General features: G+C 57.7%; 1 protein-coding gene across 2 annotated transcripts; it reads left to right on the top strand.

The window, feature by feature from the left end:
* The first annotated feature begins 1,378 nt into the window (after positions 1–1,378).
* Positions 1,379–13,183, top strand: Psd (pleckstrin and Sec7 domain containing). Of its 2 annotated transcripts, XM_038344034.1 has the most exons (17): positions 1,379–2,029; positions 2,291–2,393; positions 2,816–3,170; positions 3,822–4,262; positions 4,369–4,371; positions 5,328–5,522; positions 5,624–5,704; positions 5,847–5,959; positions 6,280–6,338; positions 6,445–6,534; positions 9,902–9,945; positions 11,178–11,368; positions 11,453–11,523; positions 11,630–11,787; positions 12,157–12,301; positions 12,469–12,612; positions 12,953–13,183. In XM_038344034.1, the coding sequence occupies exons 1-17, from the start codon at positions 1,379–1,381 to the stop codon at positions 13,181–13,183; spliced, it is 3,075 nt and encodes a 1,024-aa protein (XP_038199962.1). The 2 variants fall into 2 exon arrangements, with proteins under 2 accessions (XP_038199962.1, XP_038199954.1); XM_038344026.1 differs by lacking the exon at positions 4,369–4,371.
* The last annotated feature ends 469 nt before the right edge of the window (positions 13,184–13,652 follow it).

Below are 13,652 nucleotides of genomic sequence, written 5' to 3'. Positions count from 1 at the left end.
GGGACTGAGAGGCGGGCGGGCCTGGAGCAAGCGGGAGCCGTGCTGCTTTCACAGCTGAGCGGGGCCCAGCCTCTCTGCCTCCCTTCCGTTCCAGCTCCGAACGAGCAGCGGTGAGTACTGGGGTGCCTTGGAGGAGGGGCTGCACAGGGGATGTCGTGGTTCCTGTTGAGCTTCAAGAACCTGCCTGGCAGGGTTGCTGTTTCTGACAGCTTTCCCTACCCTGCTTTGCCACCAGAGGCCCGGTTTTCCTTTATGGCCCCTCCTGGACTGGCCAAGACATGTCAAACCCCTGGAGTTGGGGGAGAGAGATGGGTGCAACCCCCTCATCCAGATCTGGCTCCTAGTGGGGGGAGGAGAGGATGTGTGTCTCTGATTGTGTGTGTAAATGTGCATCTGTGTTTACGATTGTGTCGAGGAGGTCTCTGATCCACCTGTCTCTGTGTGCATCAGAAGATGAGAGCCTGTCTGTATATTTGGTACCTCTTTGTGTGTTCCTGTCTGGTGATCTGTGTGTAAGACAAACATGTGCTTTTCCATTATACACATATTTGTTATGACTGTGAGTGTATGAGGGTGTGTCTATGAGCAGTACTGCGTGTGTCTGTTGTACTGGAGGGTGTTGCCTATGAGTGTGTTTAACTATATCATATCTGTCCTTCTGCATGTGTGTATACGAATTCATATGTGTGTATGTGTGTGTGTATGTGCGTGCGAGTGTGTGTGTGTGTGTGTGTGTGTGTGTGTGCATGTACTGATACGGAAAAAGGATGTATCTTCCCCACTCAGCATCTACGGACTGAAGTTAGGGGCCTCTTTTCCGGTTTTTCTTCTCACCTCTTCCCTGTGTCTCTCAACACTTCCTTGTCCCTGTGGAATCCTTTTTTCTCCCTCTCCTTCCAAGAAGCCTAATTTTTCTTTTCCTAAGTGAGCCCCCTCCTGTAAGTAGGACTATGGGGACCCAAGGCCATATGATCCAGAAGGTGGGACACCAGCCACCCAACTGCCCCAGAACTGAACTCAGTGAACTTCTGACTTAGCTTGCTCTTTCTTCCTAAAGTGATGCTCAGGGCTCCCAGACAGAAGAGAGGTCTAAAGGCCCTCTGAGTGGATGGTCCTTTTCCCTAAGGTTTCCATGAAAGAAGCCATCAGGGTCAGGATGGGTGATCCCATATTTCCAGGCCTGACTAGGTCCCTGGACCTTGGACGCCTCAGCCTGTCTTCCTCCTCTCTGTCTCTGCTGTCCTGCCTGTGTGGTTGCTACACACTCATCCATGCCCCCCCTTCCTCCCCTGCAGGCCTGTCTGAAGAGCATGCAGTCCCCTCACGCCCTGCCTGGCCTCGCCATCCCTGCCCCCCCAGCCTGACCCCCGGCCCCAGCATGGCCCAGGGTGCCATGCGCTTCTGTTCAGAAGGCGACTGTGCCATCTCCCCACCACGATGCCCTCGTCGCTGGCTCCCAGAAGGCCCAGTGCCCCAAAGTCCCCCAGCCAGCATGTATGGCAGCACAGGATCCCTAATACGACGAGTGGCGGGTCCAGGCCCTCGAGGCCGGGATCTGGGACGTGTGACAGCACCTTGTACCCCTCTTCGAGGCCCCCCATCACCCCGTATGGCTCCCTCACGCTGGGGACCCTCTTCACCCACTGGTCAGCCCCCACCAGGGGCGCAGAGTTCTGTGGTCATCTTCCGTTTTGTGGAGAAGGCCAGTGTGAGGCCACTGAATGGCCTACCTGCTTCTGGAGGCCTGAGTCGGAGCTGGGACCTGGGTGGGGCTTCTCCTCCCAGGCTCTCCACAGCCCTTGGACCTGGCTGCAACCGGAAGTTGCGGCTAGAGGCATCCACATCAGACCCACTCCCAGCTGGAGGAGGCTCTGCTCCTGGCAGCCGGGACCCTTCACGTGGGCCATTGATCCCACCCCAGATTGGGGCAGATGGTCTTTACTCCTCCCTCCCCAATGGGCTGGGGGGGACCCCTGAGCACCTGGCCATGCGCTTCCGAGGACCCGCAGACACTGGATTCCTAAACCAGGTACGCAATCTGCCTTGGGCTCCCTGGGGCCTTAGCACCCCAGCTAAGGGACAAAGCTCGGCCCCTGTTGGACTGAGCTTGTCTCATAGTCACCCAGATCCTTTCATGTCCTAAACCAGCTTTCTTGCCCTCTGTCGCTGTGTCCTTGCACCTTCATCTTTGTCCCACGTGGTTTTCTTTCTGCTGCTCCATATGCTTGTGTTCTTGTGTGTCTGGCTTTCATTTTGGGGTCCTGTGCCTTTCACTTCCTCTTTGGCTCAGGGGGACACCTGGTCCTCCCCCCGGGAAGTCTCCTCTCATGCTCAGAGAATCGCTCGAGCCAAATGGGAATTCTTCTATGGCTCCTTGGACACCCCCAGCGCAGGTAAGGCTTGGACTTAGCCCAGGGGAAGAGGGTAGGGCCTCCTCCAGGGCATCTGAGGACTGGCAAAGAGGGTAACTTCAAACCTTCCACCGGGGTTTCCTTGGGCTCCCAAGTCAGCCAAGTCTCTCCAGGCTCTAGTCTTTCATCTGTGACATGAGGGTTGGGCTGGGCTCTGGAGGAGCTGGGTGGCAGAGGGAGGCGATGGCCGGATCTCAAGGGTTATTCCTCGGAGTAGAAGAAAGTCTGGTTTCCTTCAGAGTTATTTGACAAGGGCTTGATTTGAAATGAGTACCACAGGCATCTGATCAAGTGAAGAGTGTGGCAGATACATAGTAGTTAGATGAAAAGTCTCCAGCCTGTGTGAGGCCTTGGGGAGCTCCCCAACATAAATGACCTCCTGACCTGGATGTCTGTGCATACAGGTGCTAAGCCCCCAGAGCATGCCCTCCCATCACATGGGGTGGGCTCCAAGCGAGGCTCTGGGGTGGCTGTGGGGCGAGCAGCCAAGTACTCTGAGACAGACCTGGACACGGTGCCCCTGAGGTGCTACCGCGAAACTGACATCGATGAGGTGCTGGCCGAGCGGGAGGAGGCTGACTCCGCCATTGAGAGTCAGCCCAGCTCAGAGGGCCCTGCTGGCCCTGCCCGACCACCTGCCTCACGACCCAGCCCGTGTCCCGGCCCTCCCTCCAGCTTGGGCAGTGGCAATGACGACGATGAGGCTGGTGGTGATGACGATGTGGATGATGAGGTGTTTGAGGCCTCAGAGGGGGTCCGGTGAGTGGGATGGGGGGACAGCAGCTCATTCCGTTCTACCTCCTCTGACAAGAACCTGCGGTGGAGGGGAAACCAGGGTTGTGAGAATCACGACGGCAAGGGCAGTATGGGAAGGAGATCCCAGGCAGAGGTCTGAGGCCTGGGATAGTGTTAGGAATGTGTGAGCGTGGAGCACACCCAGAAGTCAGGGCAGCCACATGGATGAGACAGAGTTCTAGACTATCAGGGGCCAGAAGCCACAGGCCAAACCAGAGCACAGGAGCACAGGTTAGATCCTTAGGTCCTGGCAAGAAAGTGTGGAAATGTGGGGGCTTTTCCTTTTTGTCTCACGCCCCACTGCAGTTTGGAGCCACTTCTTCTAAGATGTTGCCAGAAATAGAAAAGGGATAGCAGGAGGGAAGCGGATCAGGGGAAAGGAGGAGAAAGGGAGATTAGCAGTGAGAGGGAAGGCGGGGTACTGGGTGCCGGGATGGCAGGGCTGGGACACCATACACATTGAATTTCATGGGCTCTCTCCCGTAGTGGTTTTTTTTTTTTTTTTGCCTTGGTGGTTTGGGGATGATTGCCCTGCATCAGATGGCAAGAGTTCAATGAAATTCTGCGAAGGCCTGGTTCTGGGGAACTGATCAGACATTCTTCCTGCCTCTGCAGACCGGGGGACCACATGCCATTCTCTGGGCCTCTCAAGTCACCAGTGCCCTTTCTACCTGGGACCAGCCCCTCAGCAGATGGGCCTGACTCTTTCAGTTGTGTGTTTGAAGCCATCTTGGAGTCACACCGGGCCAAGGGTACCTCCTATAGCAGCCTTGCCTCCTTGGAGGCCCTGGCCTCACCTGGCCCAACCAAGAGCCCCTTCTTCACCTTTGAGATGCCTCCCCAACCCCCAGCTCCCCGGCCTGACCCACCCGCCCCTGCCCCACTTGCCCCCCTGGAACCGGATCCTGGTACCAGCTCTGCTGCTGGTGGTCCTTGGACCCAGAGAAGGGAAGTGGAAGAGTCAGATGCTGGGGCCAAGGTGGCCTTAAGGAAGGAGCTTCCTAGTCCCTCCCACTCTGAGGATAGCCTTGGGCTGGGGGCAGCACCCCTGGGCAGGTGAGTATTTTCTTTCATTGGTCAGCCTCATCCCAGGCCCCCAGGAATTGCTGATTAAGGGACAGAGCCCCAGAATGAGGAAATAGTTTATATTCCTGACCAAGAGCAGGTGGTTACCAGATGTCTGTTTTCCCATTTGGAGGCCTCCTGCCATTGGCCCCCTGCAGCTCCCTCCCTGGGCTCAGATCCAGTGACTGGAGAAGTCATGATTCAGGATGGAAGAATCCCCAGAGAACATCCTCTTTTTCTCCTGGAGGGCCCTCTCTTTCCCAGACAGAGCTTCTCACCCCCACCCAGCCAGACCCACTGCCAAAAGCCCCTCCCATTCCCTCCCTCTATGGCTCCTCCAAAACACTGTCTCACCCTGCTCTAGGAATGTCCTTTCATAGCCTAACCTTTGTGCTACCCTCTGCTGCTACCCTCTCAGTCATGGAAGCCATGGCAACAGGAGGGGGTGGCTAGGGAGACAGGGTTGCCTAGCAACCAGGAGTTTCCGGCCTCTGTCTCTGGGGTGACAGGTGGCTTTGTGAGTAGAGCAGCTGGGTGGGGAAGGAAGGAGAGGAAGAGGATGAAGGGGTGCACTCTGACCTCCAAAACTGTAACCCCAGACACTTTTTCTCTATGGGTGGAAGGGAGCCCCAAGGAGAACCCTCAGAGAGGCAGGAGATGAAAGGAGCAGGAGGTATTCCTACTAACCCCAGATTTTTGCATGGCCTCACTGCGCTTCCCCGGCATCCCATTCATACCTGGGTGCCTGTGGACAGGAGTGTGTGTGTGTGCAGACAGAAGGACTGCCTTGAGGGGGCAGGTGTGGAGATGAAGCAAACTTAGGTCCCTGGGAGCTCTGGGGATCAGTCAGGATTCCCACACACCTCTATGAGTTGGATTTGAGACAGATAAAGTAGGCAGGTGGAAAGGAGGCTAGCCCATCTCCCCTAGAAAGAAGAAAATGAGCTTTCCATGTCCCTCCAGCCATCCCCCAACTTCTGGGTCTAGAGAAAAGGGGGGCTCTGGATGATCCCCAAGGCTCTGACCCAACCCTCAGCTGCTGCTCTACCCTGGCAGTGAACCACCCATAAGCCAGCTGGTGTCCGACTCAGACTCAGAGCTGGACAGCACAGAGCGGCTGGCGCTGGGAAGCACAGATACCTTGTCCAATGGACAGAAAGCGGACCTGGAGGCTGCACAGCGCCTGGCCAAGAGGCTATACCGACTCGATGGCTTCAGGAAGGCCGATGTGGCCCGGCATCTGGGCAAGAAGTAATGCCCCCGGGCTGGGACCGAGGCTGGGGTCAAGGAATGCTTCCTCTGCAGTTAATGCCCTTCTCCTTGTGACGCCTACCTGTCTGCCCTGCCCACAGCAATGACTTCAGCAAACTGGTGGCTGGCGAGTATCTCAAGTTTTTTGTCTTCACGGGCATGACTCTGGATCAAGCTCTCAGGTGGGTGATTAACCCTCTGAGGATAGTCCTACCGACCAGGCTTGGTGTTTGTGTCTTTGAAGCGATGTGTCTTTGAAGTTGTCTTGACATTGCTCTTCAGTGACCAGGACTTCCTGGTAAGGAGATCTTCCTCCCATCTTAGGGTGTTTCTAAAGGAGTTGGCCTTAATGGGTGAGACCCAGGAGCGGGAGCGTGTACTGGCCCACTTCTCCCAGCGATACTTCCAGTGCAACCCTGAAGCCTTGTCCTCAGAGGGTGAGCAGGCTGCGAGCAGGATTGTCCCTGCTGGTCACAGAGCCACACATATAGGAGCAAGTGTTTGTGCAAGAGGGAATGAATGTTCATGTTTGTGGGCAGGTGCACATGCATCAGTGTAAATACAGCTTTGTACATACGGAGCTGTCCGGCAGGCATGTTGCCAGGTCAAGTGTGTTTTGAGAGGCAGGTGGAGATGTGCTTGCTTTCATATGTCTGTGCTGGGCCAGGTCTGGCCCCAGTGCTCAATGGCTGTGTGTCTGTATGCTGTGGGAAGAACCCCTGGGGGTGGCTGAAGCTGACACTCGTTCTCCCCCTAGACGGCGCTCACACGCTGACCTGTGCCCTCATGCTCCTCAACACAGATCTCCACGGCCACGTGAGTGAGGGCTTGGCAAGTGGGAGCCAGAAAACAAGAGACTTGAAAGCTTTGGGAGGAGGCCAAGCACCTCCCAACCTCACATCTCTCTGTTTTCCTCCCTTAGAACATTGGGAAGCGCATGACCTGTGGGGACTTCATCGGAAACTTGGAAGGCCTCAATGATGGTGGCGACTTCCCCAGGGAGCTGCTCAAGGTTGGGGGGGGGGGGGGCGGGGATTCATTCAGCCAGTAGATATTGCTGAAAGGGAAGGACAGGGTACCTGTCCAGCAGCAGGGTTGTAATGTGGGGAGGGCTGGGACTTGGGACTTGTTGGGTAGCTCCGGCGGCAGGAACCTGGGCTCTAGTGACTCAGCTTGGGGACCGCCCCCTCGCCCAGCCCCCACAGGCAGGCTCTCACCGCACATGCGCACGCGCATGCAATCCTGAGGCAGGGGAAAGGGGGGCCGGTTCTGGAAAACACGTGAGCTGGCCATCCTGGACTCCGCATTTGCTCTCTTTGGTTCCTCCTTTCCAGTGTTCACAGAGGGTGGGAGGGAGATGTCTCTGCTGGTGCGCGGGGGTGGGGTGTGCACGGGGACACTGCTTTCCACCTTAATGTATAAGAGCTACAAAGGACCTCCTGGCGCCACTGCCCAGGAGGGAGCCTAAGGCAGAGGGGTCAGTGAAGTCCCAAAGGTTTTCCCAGGTTCTTGCATCCAGGGCACAACTCTGGGACTAGATACGGCTCTTCCAGCTGCTTTGGAAGCAGGTCCTGCACCCAAGTGCCAGGAATGAGATAGGTGCCAGTGGAAGGGGGCCGTCTGACGCTGTCTCGCAGTTCCCTCCTCCCCATGATGGAGAATGGAATGTTTTACCTCGGGAGGCCTGGACTAACTTGAAGAAGGGGGGTCTCTGGACCACTCTATACAGGTCCTGGGCTGGGTATATTGGGCAGCTGAGTCTGAGCAGGTATCTGAGTGGACGCGTCCACTGCAAGTTGAGGTGTCAGTGAATTGGGGTGTTTACGTGAGTTGTGTGTGTTTGGCAACTGTCTTTGAATCAAGGGACCTGTGTGACTTGAGATGTTTGTGCTTTGGGTGTAGTTTGGTTATTTGAGTGTGATGCAGCATGGTATGCATTTCCTAGTTGGCTGGGTCTGTTTTGATAGTAGGTGTTTGTCAGCTGTAGATGGCTCCTTTTGAGGTGCACGTCTGTAACTTGGGATGAATGGGGATCGGTGCGTCTGGCAAGTTGGTATGTCTGACCTCGTGGCATATGGACTTGGCTTGGACATTGGGATATCTGCTTATGGGTTGGACGAGGTCATGACTGTTCGAAGACCAGCCCGCGAGTCTCAGAGGCAGGAGGGCCACGGGGATAGAGGGTGGAGGGTAGGAGAGCAGGCCGACCGGTCCCCTCAGTTCCCAGTCCTGAAAAGCTGAAGGATGCTCCGGCCGCCGCCCGCAGCCGCCTATCGCGCGCGCGAGCTCGGCCCCCTGGCGAGCCCCCACGCATGCGCCCCCGCTCGCCGCCGGCCCTCCCCACGGCGCCGGGATCGCGCCGTGCTGCTCCGTCGCGCGACGTCCCCGCCCCAGCCCGCGCCCTCCCCTCCCGCCGGCGCCCCCTCCTTCTGCGGAGCTGCGGAGCCCACGGCGCCGCCGCCGAGCACTCGGTGCGTCGGTGGGAGCCGGCGGGCTCGGGCCGGGCGCTCGCGCCGGCTGTTGGGGAGCCGTCCGCGGCCGTCCGGGCGGCCCGGGGCCGAGGACGGGCGGGGGCATGGCCGGGGGCCGCGGTGCGGCGGCCGGGCCAGCATGATTGGCGTCAACAGCATCCACAGCAGCGCGGGGCGGCTGCGCTCGCGCTCGCTCTGCTCGGTGCGCTACGGGCGCACCCACCGCGGCGCGGAGACCCTGTGCTACGGCTGGCCGCAGCGCTCGCGCAGTCTCAAGCCCGTGCTCTACACCGACCTGGTGGTCAGCCGCCTGCAGAGCCGCAAGAAGAAAAAGGCGGTGAGGGCGTGGGGCCCGCGGCCCACGCCAGGCCGGGCGGCGAGCGAGGGGGCGGCTTGTGGGAGGTGCTGAGGGCCAGCAAACGAGGAGGGCATGGGTGGGGACGAAGGTGTTTGGTGAACCCAACGGGGATAGAATTCCTGGGCAGCTAGAGGTGGGCATGGGGTGTGGGGGTGGGCCAAGATGGACCTTCTTCACCAACCACACAATTCTGGGTGCGGAGGGTTTTCTAGATGGGATCTACATAGGACTCTGTGAGGGGGTTCAGGACCTTCAGAGGAAGGTGTGGTTGTGGGCCGAGGTAGTCCTGAGGAGGGCAGGATGAAGAACTGGAAGGCTGGAAACAAGGTTGTGGGTTGGATCTTGGTGGTTACTCCAGCCTCCTGGCTGGATAGTTGAGGCGTGAGACAGTTCAAGGTCCGAGCCCTACTGGGTTTGGCCCAGGTGTGTTGAGAGCTGTGTGTTGATTAGCCTGGTTTGTCAGGTGAGGTGGAGGCTTTGGGGTGCACCTACCTGCAGACATGATGCGCGGGCCTGGAGTGCCGGGGTAGCCCGTGACTGAGCATGGCTGTGGGCAGTGAGAGAGTCGGAGCCTGTGGTGTGTTGGGAGAATGAGGGGGTGCTGTGTCCCAGCATCAGGAAGGTACCGACGTCACCACAGCACCCAACTCACGCTCAGGCAGCATCACAGCCCCACAGCAAAACACGCACATGCTGGGGACACACCCACTCACAGACAGGCTGGCAGAAGCGCCCCCACAGTTGGAATCGCTGGTGTATTCTGAACTGTCCCCAAGTACAAGGGTCTTGTATACGATTTCTGAAGGCAATTCTCTCTTCTGGCACTGCGCGGCCCTCGGATGTTTCCAGGCCAACTCTACAGAGGGGAAGAGACTGGCTCAGAACCCTCAGTTTGAGGTAGAGAGTGACTGGAAGCTGAGACTCCTGACTTAGCATTTGGTTAGCATCCCAGCAGTCTGAGGCATGGCTGCGGGTAGAGCACTGAGCCCCTCGGTGTCTGGCTTGATGGTGCTGTTGGAGCTGGGGGAAGGCTCGCATGTTCTGCAGTTGGGAACCAAAGAGGGTGAATATTCTATCATGGAGCCTGTTTCCCCATGTGCCCTGTATGGGTTTATGCTGTGGAACCAGACCAGAACACATGGTTGGGGGCAGGAGGATTTCTTTGGCTGGTCTCAGATTCCATTTAGGGCTGTGCTTCACTTACTGGGCTCTGAGCAGGAGAGCCCCTTAATCATAGATAATAATAGCAACTGGCAGTTACTATGCACCAGCTGTGGCTAGGGTTTCCTGTGCTGACTAGCCAGTTGCCTCCACGTGGGGCTGTCACGTTCTCCCTGTGGAAACCTGCCCAAGTCAGGCAGCTCCAAGGACGGAGATGGGCCCGGGTCTCCGTGCTGTGTTCCAGAACCAGGTTGTGGTCGCTGTGTCCCTCCTCTTAGTTCCCTTTCCTCTCCCAAGTTAGGAGGGAAGGCTCTGAGCTCTGAGTTCTGAGGTCCGTGATGCACCTCCCCACAGGACTAATCCACGCCCCTCGATGTGTTTCTTTCCAGGCCTTGTACAGCTCCATCAAGAATGAGAAATTGCAGTGGGCCATGTGAGTACTGGGGCCCTTTGGTAAGGGTTAGGGTTAAGAGTTGGGACATGAGGAAGGGGGAGCCTGGGAACACCAGAGAAATGGGGATGGGAGGCCCTAAGGAGCAGAAAGGCTACCTCGCTTCCTTCTTTGGAAATGCCTGCCTAGACTTGGGGTCTGTCTTGTGTCTGGCTCTGTTGTTATGACAAGCTGGGTTGACACAGTGGGAGTATGTGCTGAAATGTGGAAGGAGGCCCTGGCAGCCAAGGAGAAAGCAGAGCAGCTCTGAGAGTACTAGCGCTGCCTTGGGGTGCCGCAGAACTAGGGATAAAGTTTTCCCCTTTGTCTTGGAAGTGCTCTGTCTGAAGGAGAGGATCCAGTTAAGTCTTTGGGGCCCCAGGCTGAGAGAGAGAGCCCTTGCCTAAACATCTGTGGACACCCAACTTGCTGCTATCTGCAGGGTCCAGTCATGGCTCAGCTTAAATAGGAGCTTCTGGTTGTGAGGAAACCCCTCTGAGAACAGGACTCTGGATCAGTGTGCATGGGGGGAGGAGGGGATCAAGGAAGGCTTTTGAGGGAGCAAGCCTTGAAGTCAGCAGCACACTGTAGGAGATAAAGGGGGAAGTTGGTATTCAGGAGTCTTGAGGCTGAAGTCGGCGCGGAAGCAGGGAAACAAGGTCCCTGCCTGGCTGGGGTGTCTGGAAAAGAGACTGGAAGGAAAACCAGTGTGGGTTCCATGGAGGATGCAGTGGCGCTAGTCAAAATTCTTGAGCACAGCAGCAGGAGGGTTTGACTTTTCTGACCGGCTTTATGAACAGAGCTGTTGAGGGGACGCTAAGAGGCCCCTTTGCCCTTTAGATTCTGAGACGGTTGGTTTCACACTGTTTCTTTGGCTGGCTTGGATTTTTGAGTCCTGCCTCAACCTCTCCGGTGGTGGAATTACAGGCATGAGCCACCAGACCCGGGGCATCTCTTCCTTTTGGCAGCATGAAACCAACAGCCGTGAGCAGCCTGGTGTTAGGTGTGGTTAGGGCAGAGCTGTGTCACTCGTGTCTGTCTCGGAGAAGTGTTGAGGACTGGGTGTGTGCCGAAACAGACGATGAGAAGCTTCCACGTGGCACGGGGGAGGGAAGGTCCAGATGTGGTCCTGCAGCCTGGGGAAGCCCTATTCAGAGCAGCATTCCAGGGCAGCAGCGCAGGGTGAAGGTGTGTGTGGCTGAGTGACCAGTACTCTGAAACAATCACACCTGCAGAGACGAGGAGGAGCTGAGAAGATCTCTGTCGGAGTTGGCTGACCCTAACCCCAAAGTCATCAAGAGGGTCAGCGGGGGCAGTGGCAGCAGTTCCAGCCCTTTCCTGGACCTGACTCCTGAGCCTGGGGCTGCTGTCTACAAGCACGGGGCCCTGGTCCGCAAGGTGCATGCAGACCCTGACTGCAGAAAGAGTATGTGGCTGTGCAGGGGGCTGGGGTGGTGGTGGAAGGGAGGTGGCCTTCCTCAGGCCACCCTGACCTGCCTTCCCTCCCTAGCACCTCGTGGCAAGCGGGGCTGGAAGAGCTTTCACGGGATCCTCAAGGGCATGATCCTCTACCTGCAGAAGGTGCGGGGCCAGGAGTGGGTTGGTGGGGCTGGCTTGGCAGAGGGGAGTAGGTGGCTGGAGATGGCCAGCCCAGGACTGGGGCAGGACAAGATGGGCACCCCCGTAGGAGGAGTACCAGCCTGGGAAGGCTCTTTCTGAGGCAGAGCTGAAGAATGCCATCAGCATCCACCATGCCCTAGCTACCCGAGCCAGCGATTACAGCAAGAGGCCACACGTCTTCTACCTGCGCACGGCTGACTGGCGGGTCTTCCTCTTCCAGGCCCCGTGAGTGTCCTCCTCTTACCCATTCCAAACCCTGCTCCCTGGATTCCTCTCTCCTTGTAAAAGACCACACTCCACAGGTTGGGGACGTAGCTCAGTTGGTAGAGTGACTGCGTAGCAGAAGGCTCTGGGTGCTGTCCCCAGTCCTGTACATGCCAGACCTGGTGACGCTGGCCTATAATCCCAGCACTTAGGAGGTGGAGGCAAAAAGCTCAGAAGTTCAAGGTCACTCTTGACAACAGTCAGTTGGGACCTAGCCTGGGGTATTTGAAACTACCTCAATGAATAAATAAATTAATCAAGAAGACCACATCCCAGGTTGGGACTGGCATTTCTGGACAGGAACCTGGGGTCCCTACGCTGTTTCCCTAGGAGCCTGGAACAAATGCAGTCCTGGATCACTCGCATCAACGTGGTGGCTGCCATGTTTTCTGCACCCCCCTTCCCCGCCGCTGTTAGTTCCCAGAAGAAATTTAGCCGTCCTCTGTTGCCCAGTGCTGCCACCCGCCTCTCCCAGGTGTCTGCCTGTTGACAGTGGGGTGGGATGGGTCAGGGCACTAGACTGTATTCCAGGCTGCATGTGGGTCACAGGAGGTGTGTGGCGGTGGTTGAAATCTAGCCCCTTGTTAAAGTCTGCACGAAGGGTCTGTAGACCAGACCCTGACCAGACATCCCTGCTGTCAGGAGGAGCAGGTGAGGACCCATGAGGCCAAGATGAAGGCCATGGCGAGCGAACTGCGCGAGCACCAGGCTGCACATCTGGGGAAGAAGGCCCGAGGCAAGGAGGCCGAAGAGCAGCGGCAGAAGGAGGCATATCTGGAGTTTGAGGTGAGCCTCCCAGCCTGATGTCTTGGCGCCCTCACATAGGACAAGGCTAGGGGTAAGGGCATGGCATCCAAGCATGGAGCCCAGCTAGGTGAGTGGCAGACCACTTAATCTCTGAGTCTCCATTTTCTCTTGTGGGGAGCAAGCAAGTCTAAATTCCACACCCACTAGGGTTAAGTGACGTGTATGCTGTGCCTCCAGCCCTGTAATGTCATTAGAGGTGGTTCTAAGAGCCCCGGCAGGGCCATCAGCCTCTCTCAGCATCTCTTGGCGGGGACGTGGTGGGGCGTGGCCGGGCAGAAGAGGAGGCCAGGCTCTCACTGCTTCTGGCCTTCCACCTCAGAAATCCCGCTACAGCACCTATGCAGCGCTGCTCCGAGTCAAGATGAAGGCAGCCAGTGAGGAGCTGGACGCCATCGAGGCAGCGCTGACCCAGGCTGGGAGCACGGAGGATGGATGCCCTCCACCTCACTCCAGTCCTTCCCTGCAGCCCAACCCCACCAGCCAGACCCGGGCTCAGCGTCCTGGCTCAGAAGCCCGGGCTGGGGCAGGCAGTACAAGGCCAAAGCCCTGAACAGGAACAGGAGCAATGGGGGCAGTGCCTACTGGGCACCTGCATGATGACATGGCCCTGCCAGAGCTCAGCTAGCCTCGGGCCACCCACGAGGGCCTCCTGGTCCAGGGCCCGACCGCGCCGGACGCGGTGTCCGGGGCAGGGCAGGGCTGAGCCGGGCCTCAGAGCCTAGGCAAAGGGCCTCTCAGAGACCCCCTTTTTGTGATAATGTTTGCACTTTTTCGTACAGGAAGGGTGGGTAGGGTGGGAGGGGCCCGTGCCCCTAATTTTTGATTGGGGGTTTTCTTTTCTTTTTGTGGAGGAGGCCCTGATAAAAGTTTCTGCTTTCTGCTGAGACCACCCCACCCTGACACCAGCAGTAACCCCTTCGTCCTGGGGCCTGGCTCAGACAGAGGCCAGGAGTTGGGGCTGAGCTGGTCCCCCTTTTCCCCCACAAGGGCTCGCCTCTCTCTCCACAGAGACAGAGGAA

The sequence above is a fragment of the Arvicola amphibius genome, chromosome 1 (assembly GCF_903992535.2).
Source record: "Arvicola amphibius chromosome 1, mArvAmp1.2, whole genome shotgun sequence".
Lineage (NCBI taxonomy): Eukaryota > Metazoa > Chordata > Mammalia > Rodentia > Cricetidae > Arvicola > Arvicola amphibius.
This window is presented reverse-complemented; position numbering and strand designations above follow the sequence as displayed.

Coding starts and splice junctions, on each gene's coding strand:
- Psd (XM_038344034.1), top strand. CDS start 1,379: ATGGCCCAGGGTGCCATGCGCTTCTGTTCAGAAGGCGACTGTGCCATC. Junction 11,369..11,452: donor AGACCCTGACTGCAGAAAGA/GTATGTGGCTGT, acceptor TTCCCTCCCTAG/CACCTCGTGGCAAGCGGGGC. Junction 12,613..12,952: donor AGGCATATCTGGAGTTTGAG/GTGAGCCTCCCA, acceptor CTTCCACCTCAG/AAATCCCGCTACAGCACCTA.